Below are 14,659 nucleotides of genomic sequence, written 5' to 3'. Positions count from 1 at the left end.
AGAGCAAATGGCGTTTTGCTCAGATTTTCTGCTTCTCTGATTTTTCTCCTGAGAAAAATATCCCAGTAATTTCATATTTGTCTCATTTTCAGAAGAGATCTCAATGAACTCAATGAACATTTCTCATGCAGTTCTTCCAAGACCAAATTATTTGAGATATGCTCACAACATTTACTTCACAGCTTTATATATTTACTGTATGTCAGCAATTGACTCATTTGCATCTTTTTTATTTCCTCTACGTTTCATACTTTAATGAAACAACATAGGATTCCACTGAATCTCTTGTGCTATAAAAGAGCAATCTTTATTTTCTTTTGGAGGGTAATCTGAGTTTTGAAACAGACACATGACTGATTCTTCTGCTGTGGTCTGTATACAGGAACTAGAAGAGAACTTGCGTGACACGCAGGCCACGGCGCAGCGTATGGAAACACACCTGGAACAGAAAAAGCAGCTTTATGAAGACAAGATCAAGGTTGGGACAAACACACTCTGGGCATGTCATTTCAGAGCTGTTTCCAAATCCATATGAGCAGTTTATTTACATAATATATATATATATATTTATATATTAATGCATTCATTCAATCATGGTATTGCTAAGCAGAAAGGAAAATAAACTTCAACTTCAACTTCATCTCATGTTTGCCCAGAAATAATGCTGTATAATTTGGCTTTCGTTGTTATTTTTTACTGTGACTGAATAAAAGATCCTTAAGTTGTTCTTTGGCTTCAGTAGAAAACCTTTAGAAGGCCTCGTTTGTTCACTCGTCAGGAGTAATAATGCTGTACTTTTCTGTGATTGGAAGGTTTTAGAGACTCAGATGAAGGTCGATTTGGCTGAAAAGGAGCTGCTGGAGTCCAAACAGAACACGTATGAGGAGGAGTCTCGCGAGAGAGGCAAAGTGATCAGTGACCAGACCGCGGTACAAGATGTTATTTGTTTGTTGTCTTTTGTTGTTTAATTGGGTATTCAAAATATTAAAAGGGCACTATGGAATTCTGGGCTCTCTATCGACATCTGTGGTTGAAACATAAAATTGCAAATTACTTGCAGAGGAACATTGTTTTGTTTTTTACTTTAGTTGCACTTGCACTTTGGCAATGATGAATATATATATACATTTTTATTATTTTAATCCATTTTCTATTTGTTCTCCATGTTTTAGTTTTAATTTTTTGTTACTGTTTTACTGTTGCAACGCTTAATGCAATAACATTATGTATATATATATATATATATATATATATATATATATATATATATTAAACAGCGCCAACCTACATCTCAAAATAGCATTCAGAGATGATATTCTTCTCAGCACAATTGTACAGAGTGGTTATCTGAGTTACTGTAGACTTTGTCAGTTCGAACCAGTCTGTCCATTCTCCATTGACCTCTCTCATCAACAAGGCATTTCCATCCACAGAACTGCCACTCACTGGATGTTTTTTGTTTTTGGCACTATTCTGAGTAAATTCTAGAGACTGTTGTGTGTGAAAATCCCAGGAGATCAACAGTTACAGAAATACTCAAACCAGCCCGTCTGGCACCAACAAACATGCCACGGTCCAAATCACTGAGACCATATTTTTTCTCCATTCTGATGGTTGATGTGAACATTAACTGAAGCTCCTGACCCGTATCTGCATGATTTTATGCACTGCACTGCTGCCACACAGTTGGCTGATTAGATAATCACATGGATGATTGTTGGTGCCAGATGGGCTGGTTTGAGTATTTCTGTAACTGCTGATCTCCTGGGATTTTGTCCTCTTTTTCAGACCTGAAAAAAGCATCCAGCCAGGATTTCAAAATTACCTCTAAATGTCCAGGATTTGTTTTTGTCTTTATAATGATGTGCTCTCTATAGTTAGTACTATCATACATTCTGTGTATTTGATACTGCACATCAGTTTTCACACGTATATGGCCTTACGTGTGATTATTCTGGCTGAGAGCAGCAGCGCGCACTCTTTCAAAGTACTTTCTCTCTCTCTCTCTCTCTCTCTCTCTCTCTCTCTCTCTCGCCCATGCACCTGTGCTGTATGTGTGTGCGCGAAAGTGATTGCCACATGTGCTCTGCCTCTCTCATCCAGAAACATCAATAATGTATTGGCTCAATACTCAGTAATGGTATTTTGTTAATTTCTAATGGAAAATTTTATGAGAAATCCTCAGCAGTGTATCTTTAAAGGAATACTTCATCCCCTAAAAATAATTTACTCACCGTCATGTTGCTCCAAACATGAATAACTTCCTTTCTCCTGTAAAAAAAAAAAAAGGAGAAATGTTGAAGATTGTTCATGCAACTCTTTTCTGCTCAGTGAAGCTACAAAAAGGACAAAAACACACCAAAAAAGCATTTTAGCTTTATCATAAAAGTAGTACATGTGCCTTTAAGAAATAACCGTGTAAATTCAAAGCAAGATCTGTGAATGATATGGTTTAATTTACACATAAGTGGCTCTCTTTCATATAGACCATCAACGCCATGGAGTCCAAGATGACCAGTCTGGAGCAGAGAATCGCTGAACTTTCTGAGGCCAACAAACTGGCAGCTAACAGCAGCATTTACACACAGAAAAACATGTGAGTTTACGTACATGAACAAATACACTAGAGCTGTTTTAAAATCAATTGTCACTCAATGCATTAAAAACAAAGAAGATATTTCCGGTTCTGAAATCTGATTGGATGAATCACGTTCCAAGCCATTGTGAGCGTGCTGCTGTTTCTACAAAAGCAATGAGACATTTATTTCTGAGTTTAGCACATTAACGCTTTACATTGAAACAACAACCTCTTCAACCCCTGAACACCTTGAGCTGGTATGACCTGGATTTTCCAGAAGGCTATTCCTCAATGAACTCTCATCATAATCTTGTTTATGTTGTCCAGGAAAGCTCAAGAGGAGATGATATCTGAACTGAGGCAGCAGAAGTTTTATCTGGAGTCTCAGGCCGGTAAACTGGAGGCCCAGAATGCAAAGCTGGAGGAACATCTGGAGAAGCTGACACAGCAGGAACAGACCAACAAGAGTAAAGTGATGGAACTGGAGGCCAGACTTCGAGAGGTAGGTATGGACCACGCTGGAAATAAAAATGCCACGATGAAACAAAATGGATGTTGAAGCACATACACTTTTGCAGTTACATTTTATTCTGGGGGATTCTTGAGATTCAAATGGTGGGCCCCTATGGTTCTTGGGTGAACTCATCTGCATTTCTCCACAGATCGGTCTGGAACATGAAGAACAGAAGCTGGAGATCAAGCGTCAGGTGTCGGAGCTCACGCTGTCACTGCAGGAGAGAGAAGCTCAGATCAGCAGTCTGCAGGCGGCACGACACGCCCTAGAGAGTCAACTACAGCAGGCCAAAACTGAGCTGGAGGAGACGACCGCCGAGGCCGAGGAGGAGATCACTGTACTACGGGTAAGGAGACCAATGTCTACAAACTACCTTAACAACTTTTTTGTAACTAAAGTTTAGAATTTGCATTGAGAATAGTCGTGGTTCTCAGACGTCTTAACGCAGTGACCTATTTTTCAGGAAAATAACAAATTTGTGCCACTTAATTAACCTAAAATACACCCACAGTTTGCGCGCACACACCCACAGATAGCGCAAACACTCCCACACACGGCCACTTGCACTTTGTGCTGGCATAGAAATTGCACTTAGAATTATCGCACTCTCACAAAAATGAGATAAGACGCAGTGCAAGGTCGTTGTGCCTAGCGCGGTCACGACAATAGGGCCCATATGATATCTTCTGTATCATTTCATACCACCATTTTGCAAACACAACTTATCTCCTTTATGTCCTTCCATCATAATGAATAATTATGTGTTTGTGCATATTGTCTCTATGGTTCATTGTATTCCTCATCTCCACAGTGCTATAAACATCTTCCTACGCTTCTGTGGCTCTAAGCGCTCAGTTTCAGTGCATCCTCTCGCCTAACCGCATGACATCATACCTGTCATACTTGAATTCAGTTCACAATGGCTCTGCTATCTGCTCAAATGCACTCTACTGCAGAACTCAACACAACCACTCTGACAGAGTGCACACTACTTGCAAATATGCTAATTTGTAACTCTCATTTCTCTTTTTAAGGCCCATCGGGATGAAATTCAGCGCAAGTTTGATGCCCTGCGAGACAGCTGTGCGGTATGCAAACCAATTTCTCTTCATGTTTGACTATTATCAGACTCAATCCGGTTTTAACTGTCCTGAAAATACTGACATATGGATGGTGCTGTTTGCATAACCAACATCTCTTTGTATCATCTGATAGTGTCTAATCCAGAAGAACTGCGGCAGTACCATGGTATAATGATGGTATCAGATTGTAATAGCATGGTACTAGGTACTGGATAGGTGACAAATAACATGGGCAACTCTCTTCTGGTCTTATTGGTCACCATTTAAAAGTACAAATACTCCAAGTAGTTTCTCAATTTATATGAGGTCATAAAAGCTGCGCATATGACTGGAAAAGGAAAGTTTGGTAAGACTTTCTTTGCCTTGTTTAAAAGTTTTAAAACTAAAAAAGCATTTAAGATAGGTAAATAGATAGATTTATTTATGTATTATTTTTGTAATTTAATTTAATTTAATTAATTAATTTATTTTTTATTTTTAACAGACAGACAGACAGACATAGATAGATAGATAGATTTTTATTTTTTATTTTACTATTTTATTTTTATTCTAATTTATTTTAATTAAATTTTATAGTATTATTTATTTATTATTTTTAATAGATAGATAGATAAATGGCTAGATAGCATATATATATATATATATATATATATATCATTTGTTTTAATTACATTTTTATTTTATTTTATTTTATTATTTATTATTTTTATTTATTTTATCCATTTTCATAGGCATCTGTTTTGGACACCCTGAAGTGAGTTTGCCCTGCAATAATTGATTTCAAGAAGAAAGTGCAGTTTAAAGTGTGTTTCTTTGCTGTTCCCCTTGACTGTGTTTCATTATTATCAAGCGCAGAGCATCTCTGCCCTACTTTCACTGTCCACCCACTCTCAAGCTGTTTGAGCAGCTCCAGCTCAACCAATGCAATATTCGCACTCGGTTTTTAGATGCCGTTCTTCTATTCTGTTGGATTATATTACATACTTCCTTTATCATTTGCTTTTGCAATCACAACAACAGCTCAGATGAAAGAAAGGGGAATTTCTTACAAAGATGAGAACACATGGGCTTGTTGTATTGGAGAGAAATATATTTATGCACTTAAATTAAATGCAGATGAGCAATAAAATGACCATTAGACAGAAGCACACACTATGAAGTCATTAGTTATTAAACTTCATAACTGCACTGTTTGTGCTACAGACATGAATGAGACCTCAAATGATGTCAGATTGTTTAGGAGAGGTGTGCTATTACTTTTCAAAGCAATCAGTCTTACGATTTTCCCCTGGCAGACAATAAAACAGGCATATAGACCTAACATAGACTTAAATTAAAGAAAGGACCCGAGCCATATATGTAGAGAGACCAGAATGTCATAGAGACTTTGGGGTGGGCTCTTTTGAGCCTAGCCACCACCTAGCAAAGTCCTAGCAACCACCCAGTACACCATAGCAACTGCACAGCAGCACACTGGCAACCACCCACTCTAGCATTGTGGCACTGACTAGTTCAAAATAATTAAATAAAAGTGTATAGGAATACAACGCTATTTTCTATGCTTACAGTCCATGCAGCTGAAAGTTTAGAAGATGAAAGTGTGTTTAGTGGAGAGAATGTGTCACCAGAGTCAGATTATAAGAGTTTACAGAAGCTGCTCTGCTCTCTGTATCTCACTGTCAGCAGAAAAACTGAGAGAAGAGAATGTCGGTTTGGCTTCTGAGTTTTTACAGATCTCTAACGCTGAGTATCAGGGCCAGAGGTCACTATGGCTCAGTGTTCAAGTGTTATTTCAACAGAAGTACAAAAGTCTGGTGTGGATGCATGATAGTTGTGGTTATTGTGATGATCATGACCCTTACAGAAAAATAATGTGGTGGTAGCATGGTACAGTGAGGGTTTAGAATGGGAATGTATATATATATCCCATCTAAACCATCACTGTGGCACTGAATAATTACCATATGATTATCATGGTATCTACTTGGTAATCCGAGATACTTCCAAATACATGGAATTACCATTCTACATGTCCAAAAAATACCTCCATGACCATGGCATTTTTTGTAATGATGTGACATGACATGCTGTTGATTGTTTTAAAAAATGCAGCGACTGCATCTTTCTGGTGTTTAAAGTCAACATTAAATTCAAACTGACCTTTTTTTGCTTCCTTCGTTCACATAATTGTTCTTATTTCAAACAATTCATTAGTGCATGTTATTCCAAAGAAAAGAAAATGCTGGTTAATGTTAAAATAATACATTTGCACAAATAGTGACAGATTGAAAAAGGAAGCATTACCATTGGGATATGTGGAAATGCTCTTGTTAAATCTTATATTTGTATTTTAAATTCAGCATATTATGACATTAAATATTAAATTCAAATATTATTATTGATTATTTTATTACATAAAATAATTTATTTATTTTAGAATAGTATTTTTTTTTTCAAATATATTGCATATCAAAATATTATACATTGTCATATTTAATATACTGTAGCATTTATATACAGGGTTGTGAGTGTTACTTTTGTATTCCACTACAGATTACAGAATACATGCTGTAAAATGTAATTTATAATGTATTCTGTTAGATTACTCAAGATCAGTAACGTATTCTAAATACTTTGGATTACTTCTTCAGCACTGGTAGATTTTTTCACTTGTTTTGACTATAAAAACTCTGTCAGTACAGTAAGATAAAATACACATGTTAGAAATACATTCTCTGAAAAACCGAAATATCTTACGCAGTGTTGTTTCTAAAACAAGATCAATCAAATTGATCTCGTTTTAAGGATTTTTAGATATTTTTACAGGACAAAAATACAAAAATTATTATCAAGAATATGATTTTTGCACTAATATCAAAGATCTTACTAGAAAAAAGAAATTATGATCCAAAGTGAATTGTCTTGATAAAAAATATGATTGTGTCTGGTAACGTGTGCATGTAAAATGGCTAGAAATAGCACTTTAGCTTAGCGTAAAGCTGACAGTTTACACAAGGTTTATTTCTATTTCTTCTGCTCCAAACTTACTTCAAACGTACTTCTCTGTCTGCTCGTATGAATGTAACACATCATAAGAAAGTGTTTCACCGCTGTTCAAATGAACTTTGGATCGCATCATTTATATGTATAAATGTTTTCCATCTGAAAGGACTAAATATTAAATGAAACAAATGACAATAAAATGCAAAGTAATCTCTTCAGTAATCAGAATACTTTTAGAATGTAACTGTATTCTAATTACCAATGATTTAAATTGTAACTGTAGTGGAATACAGTTACTTATATTTTGTATTTTAAATACGTAATATTCCGTTACTCCCCAACCCTGTATACACACACACACACACACACACACACACACACACACTGTATACTAATACAAAAAAATAGTATTAAACTAATTTTAAAGATTCTAAATTTAGGTTTGATTCTTCAGAAGAAAAAAATGTAATGATGGACATAGACTGAGACACAGTGATGCAGTTGTAGAAGTGGTAAAACAATGTAAACTAAGGCAAACAAATAGGTGTTGGGTAAAATGAAGTGTTTTTTTTTTTTTTTGGTAAGTAGTTAAAGTGGGTCAGTGTGTGTGTCGCTGTGCCTTTAACAGTAATAACAATAATAATGAGCACAGAAACTCCTCCGCACCAGAAGAGTGTTTGGCACTGCCGCGCGCCAACACACTTGACCAGCTCTGCAGTTTCATACAGTACTGCGTCTCTGCTGTTTATCAGATGGAAGCTTTCTGGAGCACTGGAAATGTGTCAAATGAAATGAAAAAACACTTCTAAAAAAGGTTTTATTTGAAGCATAGACTCAGTTATTATAAGTTATTAAGTTTAACGTAGTTCCGCATCCTGCTTTGAGAGATTTTACTGTATAATTTTTAAGAAAATATCTCCAAAAGCAAAAGGTTGAATCCCTAGAAATAGCAGCAGGATATTATTGTGCTTATGTTTTTGCTTTTATTTCAATAGCACTTTATAATAAGGCTATATTTGTTAGCATTAGTAAATGCATTAGGTATCATGAACTAACAATGAAAAATACAGTATTTATTTTTAAAGTATTTATTAATCTTTGTTAATGTTAGTTAATTAAAATAAAAATGTTTATTGTTAGTTCACTGTATAGTGCATAACTAATGTTAACATATACAACTTTTGATTTTAAAAATGTTTAATTATATGTTGAAATTATCATTAAATATGAATAAATAAGTGCTGTAAAGGTGTTGCCCCACAATCACGCACAGTCATTGTCTAAGGAAAGTATTTCCCCTCATCCTTCACTTACCAACAACAACAACATGGTATTACAGTGTTTTCTGGACATGTAACATGGTATTCTTTAATGGTGTGTGAATGTTACATGGAATATATATCAAAGTGCATTGCTTTTGTCTTTTGATACCATTTCTTTACCATAGTACAGAAACTTTGCAAGGGTGATCATGTTTAATATGTACAGTATTTGCATCTCTCTCACCTGCATCAGGTGATCACAGATCTAGAGGAGCAGTTGACGCAGCTGACCCAGGAGAACAGCGAGCTGAACCGGCAGAACTTCTACCTGTCTAAACAACTGGACGAGGCCACGGATGAGAACGAGGAGAGACTGCAACTTAAACAGGACGTGGAGCGCCTGCGCAGAGAGGTGTCCGACCGAGAGATGCACCTCAACAACCAGAAACAGGTACAGAGAACACAAACACACACAGTGTTTTTTATTCAAAGATAATGATATTTGCTGTACCTTAAACATAACCCTCACAGAACCCTGGTAATATCAGAAGATCTAAAGCAAATCTCGATTTGGTAGATTTTTAAAGTTTTCAAGTAGTGGGGACCTCTGAAAATGTCCTCACAAATTAGTTATTGACATGCGCCACTATATTTGTGAGACAATTTTTAAAATAAACCTGTAAACAATCAGACACACACACATGTTTGGTTTTCTTTCATGGTGGAGACTTTCCTTTGACTTTGACTGTTTTATACTGAGCTAATGATATTTTCTATCCCCAAACCCTAACCCTTAAATTTAAAGGGATAGTTCACCCCAAAATGAAAATTCTCTCATCATTTACTCATCCTCATGCCATCCCAGATGTGTATGACTTTCTTTCTTCAGCAGAACACAAATGAAGATTTTTAGAAGAATATCTCAGCTCTGTAAGTCCTTAAAATGCAAGTAAATGGTGACCAAATATTTTAAGCTCCAAAGAGCACAGAAATGCAGCATAAAAGCAATCCAAAAGACTCCAGTGGTTTAATCCATGTCTTCAGAAGTGATATGATAGGTGTGGGCGAGAAACAGATCAATATTGAAGTCCTTTTTCACTATAAAGTCTCCCTCCTGCCCAGTAGGTGGCGATATGCACGGGAATGCGAATAGCCAAAAGCAAAAGAAGAAAGTGAAAGTGGAGATTTATAGTAAAAAAAGGACTTAAATATTGATCTGTTTCTCATCCACACCTATCATACCTCTTCTGAAGACATGGATTTAACCACTGGAGTCGTATGGATTACTTTTATGCTACCTTTATGTGCTTTTTGGAGCTTCAGAGTTTTGGTACCCATTCACTATTTGTGAGGGCCTACAGAACTGAAATATTCCTCTAAAATTCTTTTTTTGAGTTCTGCAGAAGAAATAAAGTCATACACATCTGGGATGGCATGAGGGTGAACAAATGATGAGAACATTTTCATTTTTGGGTGAACTATCCCTTTAACCCTCACACAAACACATGACACATTTTCATCAAGATATCATTTAGTATGTTTATTAAGCCATTTTCCTTGCACCGATGGCGGCTCCCCACAATCTAGGTGATTTGAGGATTTACTACCTTGGTAGGGACATACTCTACAAAGCCAAAGCGCAGTAACTACGGTAACCCTGGAAATGAGAAAAATGACCTCAAAGGTTTTTGATTGTGCAGGCAAATTTGGATTTACAAAAAGGTCTCAATCTGTTTTCTCTGAATTGAGTAGCTGAGTCAAACTTTGCTGTCACAGCACACATCTTAGTCCAAAAGACCTACATTTTGCCACATTGAAGGCAAAACCTGATCCCCCCATATACACACAAACACAGTCGCACACAAATCTCCCATCAGCCAGTGCATAAATCACAGGCACATGTTGTTAGTGCAGGAGAGAGAAGGTTTGGGGCTGAATTTAAGAGCTCACCGCAGACAGTGAGCACCATTAAAGAGACACCGTTCACTCTAAAAGGACGTTTCTCTGTCATTAACATCCAAAAAATGGCTGCCGACAGATAAAGGCACATCACAATCATATAAGAATTCAGAATTTTCACACATTTGGGGTCATTTGACGAGAAATCGAATCAAATTTTCCCAAAGAAACCTTTTGAAAACCGTTCAAAACTTCTGAGTATATGAAAACTTAAAGTAACTTTAAAAACTCAAAAATTCCCACCAGTCCAAAGTGAGCATTTTTTGAAACAAATCTCCACAAATGACTCGTTCTGAACGTCTGCAACTTTCTGATGTCATAATAAGATCCAAAGAACTAATGATAATGGTTGGGTGTAGCACCAGCCGCTCTGCAGATCCTTCTGAAGAATCCCATCATTAGAAACAAGCGGCTGACGTTAGTTTTTAACAAGATCCCTGATCATTTCAGTCTGATAGTTTGAGTGCCACATTTCACATTTAATTTCAGATTTGTTTTGTGAATTTGTCACGATGCAATGAAGGTATTGCAAAGCCAAGCCTGCTTTGTCCCATGTTGAACAGCACAAGGTTTAACAGACTTTACCACATTTTACTCTTATTATTAGTTCTTCCGGCCTGATCTCGTGAAAATTACTCGACTGTGCCATTATTTTTGCATTTATATTATTTATATTACTTGGTTCCTTGCACGTATTTCATCAGTTCTGAAATAAAATGTCCACTGTGTGGCGCTAAAAGCAAGTAAAATTTTCAACAAAACCGACCTCCCTACCCTAAACCTTGAACCTAAACCCAAACCTAACCGATAGTATCATAAAAATCAAATGTGACATGAAAAAGGCGATTGCTGAAGCAACCACATCATTTTGTGGTGTTTCTATGACACTTTCGGCCCACTTGCCGACTCGCGTTCTCTTCGGGACTCGTACTCCGGTTGTTTGCATCGCAAGTGTCATGCTCTATCAGTTGAGCTACCGCACATTTTCACTTCACTCAAACAAGCTTGTAAATGTAGTCAGTTGTCATGTAATGCAAATGTTAAAATGTTTCACCTTACACGTCATGCGCTATAGTAAAAGTGTTTAGATGTCATAAGATAACATTGTGTCAAGAACAGAGTGAAAAGTAAGTGTTTATGAACTGATAATCTGCCGTTATATTTGTGATTTGTATGAAAGTGAATAAAAGTCACTGTTGTTGCAGCGCCTCTCAAGTTCATTTCACCAGGAAATTGCTGCGATACGAGCCTCGTAAAAATCATTTTGCAAAAATGTATGTAAAGTAATGTGATTCAATGTGACCAGGTTGAGTTCTTCTGGTGTTTAGGAATGATATGATTTATTCTATATATCTGTATTACCTCACTGTGACTGGATGATAGAGTTTTTGCAGCTCAGTTACTATAAATGCTTGGTTTGGACTGATAATGAAGTTTTGAGTTCTGAAAGTTACTGCATGTTCGTGTGGTCCATGCGTTTAGTTCAACAGATCAAGCTAAATTTGTTGCCTTTTTTAAGAATTGTCACACTTTATGGTTTGAAATTTTATGACACACAAATAACACGAAAATCACAGCTTTCCTCCTCAGTACCAAAACAAAGCTGTTTAATAAAGTTGAAAATTATGCTCACAGGTTTTATTGTTTTCAGCGACGGTGGCGCAGCGTGGCAGGAGAGGTGTGTGTGCGGTGATGTATGTGTGTGGGATGCAGTGTGTGTGGGTGTTCAGTCCTTGCTGTTGTATAACAGCGTCGAATGGTAATCATAGACGCTGGTAGGAGGCAGAGATGTGTCATATTCACTTGCAGCTCCCCTCTGCCCCGCCAGCGTTGGACTTCACAGGGGCAAAAGCACACAGTCTATATTTGGAGACTCGCTCTCGCTCTTTTTCTGAAATGTGGTGATATTCAGTCCTGCCACTGAAGTACACTTTCAAACACACATCTGCCGGATGCAAGAGCCCTCCCCCAAACCCCCCACTGACTCTCAAAACGAATTCTGATTAGCAGTGAATCTGGACCTGCTAATGAAAAATCTGTGGCGTCCTTTCCATGTATATTAGCATAAATCTAGCATCAAGGGCTGTTCACACCAAGCATGTTCCTGTGTTTAAAAATGCCAGATGGACCACAATGGAATGAACAAAACACAGGTGTCTTCAGGCATGTTTTTAAAAGTTGAATTTAATTTAAACAATTAAAATACTGTGTAGATGTCCTGTGTGAACGACCCTTTTTGATAGCATTCTGTTAGCTACTTTAGTGCTTTCTTTGGATGAGTTATGGCTGATGTGTTTAAAATGATCAGGGTTCCCACGGTCAACCTTGACCCATATCAAGGAGATTTAAAATTGTGATTTCCGGGCCTGGAAAAGACATTAAAATTAATCCAATTTTAAAAAGTAAGAATTTGATATTTCTATAATGAAAAGGAATTAGTTACACTCAGCTATCAAATATTTCATTCCTTTTTAGTGCAGTCTCTATATACGAATTATAAGTATTTATCCAGTAATCATGAACGACTGGAAAAGTTATGGACGTGGTTTAAAAAAAATAAATAAAAATGAGGCTGATTGAAAATACAGTATGTTTATAATATAAAAACATAAACAGTATTTTACTGAGAAGCTTGTGACACTTCAAACAATCTTGCAATTTATGTATAATAAATATTTAATCAGATTATGTAACTGATGACAGGATTTTAGACATATGATGAACTACACTGTGAACACTATCGGTACGATGAGATTAATCATTATTAAAAGGTCATTGAAATCTACATGTCTTAAATGTACAGTAGTAATAACAGCCTGTTTAGTTGTAAGGGTGGAATATGGTCCTGAAAAACTAAGTTACAAATGTTTTTGATGCAGGAAACCTTGACTAACTTTATAAGTAGACTTCCTATTTTAAAAAACTGCAGAATATGGCCTCTTTAAGAGTTGTGACGATGTTTATGTGTGCAGAACATTGAGACACTGAAGACGACGTGTACGATGCTGGAGGAGCAGGTGCTGGAGCTGGAGACACTGAATGATGAGCTGCTGGAGAAAGAGAGACAGTGGGAGAGTTGGAGATCTTCTTTGGATGAGGAGAAGAATCAGGCAGAGAGAAGAGCTCGAGACATACAGAGACAACTGGACAGTGAAAAACAGAATAGGTACCCCCCACACACATTTACACTGTTATAAAGCTGAAAACAGTAGTGCAGAACTGGTAAGCAAGTGTATTATGTCAGAGCCATGGCTTAGCAATTATATTGAGCAATTGAGCTAATGTGGGTCCCTGCGACCCTTTATAGGAAGGGGAGTGTTTCATTTGTTTGGTGAAATCTGAAATGTTTGGTTTCTGTTTCTGTCTGTCTCTCCAGACTCTGTGCAGAGCAACGTAATTCTGAGTCTCGTCAAGCAGTTGAACTGGCAGTGAAAGAACACAAAGCTGAGATTCTGGTGCTGCAACAGGCCCTGAAAGACCAGAAACTCAAAGCTGAAGGCCTCTCTGATACAGTAAGTGCATGCATAGATGTCCTTGGCTTAGCCTTTGTTTATACTTTGGGGTGGTGTGGCATAAAGGTTAAAGTTGAAAACCAAAAGGTTTTTGGTTTGATCTCCTCAAGGAACAATTAATGAACTATCAGCATTATGTCCTTGATCAAGATGTTTAACCTCAGGATGGACTGTCCCAAAAATTAAGTGCACTGAATGATGCGATGTATAAAAGCATCTGCTAAACAACTAACGCCACTCCACTTGTTTCTCAGCTGAGTGATCTGGAGAAGAAACATGCTATGCTGGAAATGAACGCTCGCAGTCTGCAACAGAAGCTAGAGACAGAGAGGGATCTAAAACAAAGACTCATGGATGAGGTACTCCACTTTACTAATGTCACTTTACAAATGTCACTTTACTAACTTCGCTTTACTAATGTCACTTTACTAACATTACTGATGTCATTTTACTAAAGTCACTTTACTAAGATCACTTTACTGATGTCACTTTACTAACTCTAATTACTTTACTAACGTCACTTTACTAATGTCACTTTACTAAGGTCACTTTACTAACATCACTTTACTAACATTACTGATGTCATTTTACTAATGTCACTTTACTAAGGTCACTTTACTAATGTCACTTTACTAATGTCACTTTACTAACTTCACTTTACTAATGTCACTTTACTAACATTACTGATGTCATTTTACTAATGTCACTTTACAAACTTCACTTTACTAAGGTCACTTTACTGATGTCAA

At 36.8% G+C, this 14,659-nt stretch overlaps 1 protein-coding gene across 1 annotated transcript in view; it reads left to right on the top strand.

The window, feature by feature from the left end:
- LOC127423772 (citron Rho-interacting kinase-like) overlaps positions 1-14,659 on the top strand; it is a 93,270-nt gene that overhangs the window by 35,399 nt on the left and 43,212 nt on the right. The window contains exons 10-19 of the mRNA XM_051668329.1: positions 383-478; positions 813-929; positions 2,487-2,596; positions 2,906-3,080; positions 3,241-3,438; positions 4,127-4,180; positions 8,693-8,890; positions 13,371-13,564; positions 13,775-13,910; positions 14,165-14,269. Coding sequence (XP_051524289.1) covers positions 383-478; positions 813-929; positions 2,487-2,596; positions 2,906-3,080; positions 3,241-3,438; positions 4,127-4,180; positions 8,693-8,890; positions 13,371-13,564; positions 13,775-13,910; positions 14,165-14,269 — 1,383 coding nt within the window. The remainder of the gene's footprint in view (positions 1-382; positions 479-812; positions 930-2,486; positions 2,597-2,905; positions 3,081-3,240; positions 3,439-4,126; positions 4,181-8,692; positions 8,891-13,370; positions 13,565-13,774; positions 13,911-14,164; positions 14,270-14,659) is intronic.

Source organism: Myxocyprinus asiaticus, chromosome 33 (genome assembly GCF_019703515.2).
Source record: "Myxocyprinus asiaticus isolate MX2 ecotype Aquarium Trade chromosome 33, UBuf_Myxa_2, whole genome shotgun sequence".
NCBI lineage: Eukaryota > Metazoa > Chordata > Actinopteri > Cypriniformes > Catostomidae > Myxocyprinus > Myxocyprinus asiaticus.
The sequence above is the reverse complement of the archived record's forward strand: the minus strand, read 5'-3'. Positions and strand labels throughout refer to the sequence as shown.